The sequence below is a fragment of the Physeter macrocephalus genome, chromosome 16 (genome assembly GCF_002837175.3).
Source record: "Physeter macrocephalus isolate SW-GA chromosome 16, ASM283717v5, whole genome shotgun sequence".
In the NCBI taxonomy this organism is placed as follows: domain Eukaryota; kingdom Metazoa; phylum Chordata; class Mammalia; order Artiodactyla; family Physeteridae; genus Physeter; species Physeter macrocephalus.
The window spans coordinates 101,452,383-101,459,801 of NC_041229.1; the positions used below are offsets into that span (position 1 = coordinate 101,452,383).

At 39.3% G+C, this 7,419-nt stretch overlaps 1 protein-coding gene across 1 annotated transcript in view; it reads left to right on the top strand.

Annotated features, from left to right (window-relative positions):
• The window catches only part of LOC102975521 (solute carrier family 22 member 10-like), a 60,377-nt gene that overhangs the window by 48,622 nt on the left and 4,336 nt on the right, over nucleotides 1–7,419 (top strand). The window contains exons 3-7 of the mRNA XM_024133329.1: nucleotides 1,765–1,919; nucleotides 2,022–2,190; nucleotides 3,370–3,493; nucleotides 3,963–4,078; nucleotides 6,425–6,639. Coding sequence (XP_023989097.1) covers nucleotides 1,765–1,919; nucleotides 2,022–2,190; nucleotides 3,370–3,493; nucleotides 3,963–4,078; nucleotides 6,425–6,639 — 779 coding nt within the window. The remainder of the gene's footprint in view (nucleotides 1–1,764; nucleotides 1,920–2,021; nucleotides 2,191–3,369; nucleotides 3,494–3,962; nucleotides 4,079–6,424; nucleotides 6,640–7,419) is intronic.

Genomic DNA, 7,419 nt, shown 5'->3' on the forward strand with positions numbered 1-7,419 from the left:
TGGCACAGCCACTATGGAGAACAGTCTGGAGGTTCCTTAAAAAACTAAAAATAGAACTACCATATGACCGAGAAATCCCACTACTGAGCATATAACCTGAGAAAACCACAATTCAAAAAAGTCATGTTCCACAATGTTCATTGCAGCACTATTTACAATAGCCAGGGCATGGAAGCAACCTAAGTGTCCATCAACAGATGAATGGATAAAGAAGATGTTGCACATACATACAATGGAATATTACTCAGCCATAAAAAGAAATGAAATTGAGTTATTTGTAGTGAGGTGGATGGACCTAGAGTCTGTTATACAGACTGAAGTAAGTCAGAAAGAGAAAAACAAATACTGTATGCTAACACATATATACAGAAGCTAAAAAAAAAAAATCATTCTGAAGAACCTAGGGGCAGGACAGGAATAAAGACACAGACGTAGAGAATGGACTTGAGGACACGGGGAGGGGGAAGGGTAAGCTGGGACGAAGTGAGAGAGTGGAAAGGACATATATACACTACCAAATGTAAAATAAATAGATAGTGGGAAGCGGTTGCATCCCATGTGGAGATCAGCTCGGTGCTTTGTGATCACCTAGAGGGGTGGTATAGGGAGCATGGGAGGGAGATGCAAGAGGGAGGGTTTATGGGGATATATGTATACATATAGCTAATTCACTTTGTGATACAGCAGAAACTAACACAACATTGTAAAGCAATTATACTCCAATAAAGATGTCAAAAAAAGAGTACATCTGTTTTTTAACTCACTCTGGTAATCTTTATCATTTGATGGAGTGTTTAGGTCATTAGCAGTTAGTTTGATGTGATTGTTTTAGGATTTTCTTTCCATCTACCATTTCATTTTTTGTTTTCTAAATTATTTTCTTGATGATAGTGATTATGAACATGATTTTTTGGTGTTGTGTTTGTTCTTATGTATCCCATTTTCTGTTTGGGGGGAAATTATTTGATGTTATTTTTAAATATTGCAGAGGAATTCCCAATACCAAACACCGTCTGTCTGTTTTTATTACAGACAATGGGCTTATATTTAAATTACCACATCTCGTTTAGTCCACGTTGTCTCTACTAAGACCCTCTTTTCTTGATGCCCAATGAAAGACAAAATTCACTTTTCCTTATTTGTCTTTCACATTCTTTTTCCCTTCATTCTCCATTTTACATAATTCTTTCCTGTGAGAGATTGATATAATAGCCACTGTCTGGGTTACGGTGCTCTTATATTCTATTCTAAGAAAGCACATTACTTGAGGTTTATAAATACAGATTCAACAAAGAGTGACTCTTACATAAATCTTCAGCAACTTTTATGCATTGCTTCACTGATCATTTGCATCAGTTGCATCTTCACCTGTCTGGTGCTAGAGACCAAAGTACACTTTTAGCTCTCTTGTGTTCTACACACTATATAGACTCTCCACTATGTTAAATACATATGTTAGTACAATGAATGCTCATGGTATATTCCAATTTCCAACATTGTAGTTTCTTTTGTATGGTATCACTTCCTGTCAGAGTCCTCCTGGGGATTGGATGATGAAGTTTTAGTAATGTTAGTCTGTAAACCAGAGTGTTAGTATGAAGCGATATCCATTGTTGATTTAACTCTTGTTTACTCAAGGTTTCAGGTACAAAGAATCACTTGTTAAAACATTGTCTAAATTTCAATGTATGCTTTGATTTTTAACTTTTTTTTACCACAAATTATCATTGCTCCCATAATCTAACCTGCCTCTCTGTTTCTTAGGTTTGGGAGAAAGTTGATTCTCAGGTGGTGTTTGCTCCAGCTCGCCATCTCTGGGACCTGTGAAGCCTTTGCTCCCACCTTCCTCATTTACTGCTCACTACGCTTCTGGTCAGGTTGTTCTACTGTGGTCATCATAACAAATAACTGGATGCTCAGTAAGTCAACAGTTTTGATTTTCTTGATTTTCCAAGCCTTGAATTTAACCTTGAAATTTCACCCTTATGTGACATTAATATCCCAATTGGGTTTTCTTTCAGTTGTAGAGTGGACAAGGTCCCAGTCAAAAGCCATGGTAATAACACTGATAACCTGTGCCATTAGTATTGGACAGATGATGCTGGGAGGACTGGCTTTTTTCTTTCGAGACTGGCATACCCTGCAGCTGGTGGTGTCTATACCATTCTTTGTCTTCTTTTTCTCCTCAAGGTATGAGCCTCTCTCTCACTCCACTTAAGGGAACCTAGGGTGAAAATGCATATTGAATTGGGATATACTGATTTTCTTATTCCCTGGACCCTTTCCTGTTGTTTTGACCTAAACCAGGGTTTCTCATCTGTTCACTCTGATCAATTTGAGATTTGAGAAGCAGAATAGGGAGTAACAGTGATATTCCTTCCAGGGAGCTCTAGGTATTTTCTGCCATTTTGCTTTCTAAGTCTTACCCAGTATCGTGGTCGCTGAGTTATTCCAATATTATTTTTCTTATAGACTTGAAGATATACCTTCAATTTTTTGGCTTTGGAATGAATAAGGTACAATAAAGTTTTCCATGCTTTTCTATGTTGCAGATGAAATTGGATAAAGGAAGAGACAGAAAATTTATTCATAGAGCAATTTAACAAAATAGCCACAGAATTTCTCCAGAAGTGAAAATGACAGGCAGATTGGATTACTTACATTACGTGTTCAACATTCCCTCTTCCCTTAAATAATTTTAACAAATATTTATTTATGGATAATTCCATCCCTACACTTAAAACCACTCTAGGGAGAATTAGCTTTAGTAGATCACAGAAAGATGACTCCAGGCTTAATATAGTGAGATGAGTACAGAGAGAAAGAAGAGTGTAATCCATGTCAGACTCATAGGCTAAGTCATTCTATTCTCATAACAAGGAAGATGTGCTTATTGTTTCTATTTATTTATAAGAAAACTAAAGCAGATGTAAATAAGTGACTCATTTATGTAGTTAGTTAACAACACTTCTGGTAGTGGCAGGAGTATTCACAATATTTGTTGGCCTAAAAGTTTACATAATTTGGGGACTTCTTTTTTCAAAATAATATACATTATGAATATATACTATGGCACAAATTTGCCAGATCTCATGCTAAACTTTGGAAGGGAATTATGCAAGTGAGGGACTCTCAAACTTAAGCTTCATAAGCCTCTTGGAAAATCTCCTGGTGAATAAGCAGAGAGGCAATTTGAAAACAAAGTCTGTGATCCTGTGCATGTAGTACATTTTTTGCCTTCCATCCAATAGCCACCACTTCAATTGGTGGTGGATATTGGATGGAAGGCAAAAAGCATATGTTGTAATTAACCATAGGACGAATAAGCAAGAGATAGCTGACTGCACTAGTGTGCCCTTCTTTCATCAGGTGGCTGGTGGAATCTGCTCGGTGGCTGATTATCACCAATAAACCAGATGAGGGCTTAAAGGAACTTAAAAAAGTTGCACACAGAAATGGAATAAAGAATGCTGAAGCAGCCTTGAACATGGAGGTGAGCAGGAAGGGGAAGGTGGTTATTGGGTTGGAGAGAAGACACAAATTGACACTTGCTTTCTCCTCATTATAGATAGACAAACTGCTTTTCTAACAAGGGCAGCTAGTTGAGAATGCAAATTCCCTGGTCTTTCATGGCCATCTCATAGAAAAGAAACTGTGAGCACTGTACAAAGCTTCTTCTTATAGCTCAATTCCTGTTCTGACTCTATACCCTAGGTACTCTCCTGGGTGCCCTGCCCACCTCTGTGGCCTCATTTTCAAAATATCATTGTTGCCTTTTAATTTCCTGGAGTCTCCCTTAACTCCCTGCATCCTTCTTCATACCATGTTCACTCCTGTGATTGCATGTGTAATATGTTACGTTATAAACAAAGGGAGCACATCTCTCCTCTCCTATTGGGTGTCAGTGCTCATCACAATACCTGGCACTGTGTTGGCAAATGACACGTTTGTCGTTCTTGAAGGGTTTGAGAGCGACCATGCAGGAGGAGCTGGAGGCCGCACAGACCAAAACTACTGTATTTGCCTTGTTCCGCACACCCAACCTGCGTAAGAGGATCTGTCTCCTGCTCTTTGTGAGGTGGGCTCCACGCAGTGCATGACAACATTTCAAAGAGTGGGGACATGAATCTATGTATTGCGTAGGTTTTAACAGTGCTGTGAGAGGGAGGCACTGAGTTGGAGAAAAAATGAGGAAATCACACCAAATAACACTCACATGAAACTGATTATATGATGAAAAGTTAGTTAGGTCATATCACACTATCAGTCTTTTCTCTGGAGATTGATGTTGAGAATTTCCATCACAGTACAGATTTGGGCACTTAATTTTCTTCATTTTTCTTTCCATTTTAATTGAAGCAAACGTTGCAAACAGAAACATGAAGAGGTCAGAAATAGATACAAGTCAGTGAATATGTCAGTATGTAAAAAGGTAGCCAACATACAGATCAAGATAGAAAATCCTAATTCCCCAAGACTTCCGCTCAACTATCTGGTACAGCAATATTCACCACCTCCACACCATTGCCTGACTCTGTTCTCTCCTCAAAGCCCTCGCCTGTGCCAAATAAAACTTAACAGTGGTTCTGATCTCCCTCACTGCAGATGAGTGTTGCCTGATCTTGACCTTCACATAATATAAATGATAGAAGGGTTCTGTGACAGGCCGCCTTTCCTCATGCTCATTCATGAAGATTCATCCATTCTGTTGCATGTAACAGCAGGTTGTTCTTCTCCCTAGTGCTTTAGTTTCCATTAGATGAATACACTACAATTTCTTTATGTACTTCAATATTGATGGACTTTTATTTGTTTCCAATTTGGATACAGTTTTTTGTGTTAGCACAGGGCTTTTGTTAAAGTCTTGCTCATTATCTCTTGAGGGGATATACGTATTTCCTTTGGTATAGTCAGGAAGAGAAATTTTAAATTCTGAATTTTTGAAGATTTACACACATGGACAAAAAGGACACAGGATGATAACACCCACTGCCAAGCTTAAGAAAGTGACTATTGAATAGTGTAATTTATCTTTCCCAGACATATCCTAGTAGACTGCTTATTCATTTAACTACATTGTGCTTTTTGACCTTTTCATATCCACTAGGACACAGACGTACGTTTCTGAATTCTAGATAATCAGAGTGGAAGGAAAAAGTACATATAATGATAAAGAGAAGACCTGTTTGCAATTGCTGTGTTCTGTGACGGTTTCTTCTATTTTCTTTTTTTTTTAAACATCTTTATTAGAGTATAATTGCTTTACAATGGTGTGTTAGTTTCTGCTCTATAACAAAGTGAATCAGTTATACATATACATATGTCCCCATATCTCTTCCCTCTTGCATCTCCCTCCCGGCTGCTTCCCACTAGCTAGCTATTTTACATTTGGTAGTGTATATATGTCCATGCCACTCTCTCACTTTGTCCCAGCTTACCCTTCCCCCTCCCCGTATCCTCAAGTCCATTCTCTAGTAGGTCTGCATCTTTATTCCCGTCTTGCCCTAGGTTCTTCTGACCTTTTTTTTCTTTTTTTTTACATTCCATATATATGTGTTAGCATACGGTATTTGTTTCTCTCTTTCTGACTTACTTCACTCTGTATGACAGTCTCTAGGTCCATCCACCTCACTACAAATAACTCAGTTTCATTCCCTTTTATGGCTGAGTAATATTCCATTGTATATATGTGCCACGTCTTCTTTATCCATTCATCTTTTGATGGACACTTAGGTTGCTTCCATGTCCTGGCTATTGTAAATAGAGCTGCAATGAACGTTTTGGTACATGACTCTTTTTGAATTGTGGTTTTCTCAGGGTATATGTCCAGTAGTGGGATTGCTGGGTTGTATGGTAGTTCTATTTTTAGTTTTCCTGAATTCTTACATTTTCTTTTAGCCCCAAGAACTCTGATATGAACTTTAAATTTTCCAGAACTGTGTTTGAAACCAGGACACTATGCTCCCAGTCAAGGGGACACAGGTAGTTTCTTTGCAGTTTCAGTCACTAGTTGAGAAAAGGGAAACGTTTTACAGTATTGGGGTTGGCGGAATGGAGGGAGGACTCACAGCATAGAGACAACTCTCAAAAAGAAATGATTTCCCTAAATTTTAAGTTTTAATGCTTATATATTCAAATTCTCTATACCATCCAGTTTGTTGATTGAGTCAGGTTATGTTTTCCCATCACTGCTAACTCTATGCTTAGGGACTCAGAAAAAAGAAGGACAAAAGGAATATCATTTTCCATTATGGCCATGTTATTTTAATGGTAACTTTATCACCCTAAAAGGAAGTGTTATACAAATCAGACTAGACCTTTATTCTTAAACATTGATCATTGGCTGCCTGGGTCAATATAATAAACTGCAACACATTGGCTCTAAATCTTACAGCTTGTGTCTTTCCTCTTTTGTTCACTACAGATTTGCAAGCACAATACCCTTTTTTGGCATCTTTATCAATCTACAGCACTTTGGGAGCAATATTTTCCTGTTCCAGGTAATCTTTGGAGTTGTCACTGCCTTAGCCCGATGTCTTGCATTTCTAGTATTGAATTATATGGGCCGTCGACCAACCCAGATGCTCTTCATGTTCCTGGTGGGACTTTCCATTTTGACCAACACATTTGTGCCCCAAGGTGAGAGAAGACTGAACTTTGGGGAAAAAAGTGTCTTTTTCCCACCCTTCAGGGATTGTATTGGTCACACTTGTCTGAAGTCAGGTTTAAAAAGAGGTACCAGTTATGTGCTAAGTATTCCCCCAAACCAATCTGATGGTTTATGAGAAATTCTGCTAAAAAATTTTTGGGAAAAAACTAAAGGTCAGCGAGGGGCAAATCAGGCATATGTTCATCTCATCACATTGCAAAGTGTCTTAAGCTGGTACAATTTATCCCAGATTATTTCTCTAGGGCAGCAATTGTTTACCTGCCTTTCAAATAACAAACATGGAGGGGTGAGGCCTTGCAATGATCCCCCAGGTGAGGACACAGCATGGTCACTCCCTTTGTTTGGGCTCTTCATTACCAGCTTTGATGACTAGTCACTTCCCCGTCTCTACATACCCACAGATGAGTGTGGTGTTAAGTCACCATGACTGCAGTTCTTGCTCATGGGAGTCTCCCAGGAAATGAAAAAAATCCCCCTTTTTCAAGGAATGAAGGAGTGAACAGTAGGAATAGAATTTAAGCAGATTAAAATCCTTGTCCGGGGCTTCCCTGGTGGCGCAGTGGTTGAGAATCTGCCTGCCAATGCAGGGGACACGGGTTCGAGCCCTGGTCCGGGAAGATCCCACATGCAGCGGAGCAACTAGGCCCGTGAGCCACAACTACTGAGCCTGCGCGTCTGGAGCCTGTGCTCCGCAACGGGAGAGGCCGCGATAGTGAGAGGTCCGCGCACCGCGATGAAGAGTGGCCCCC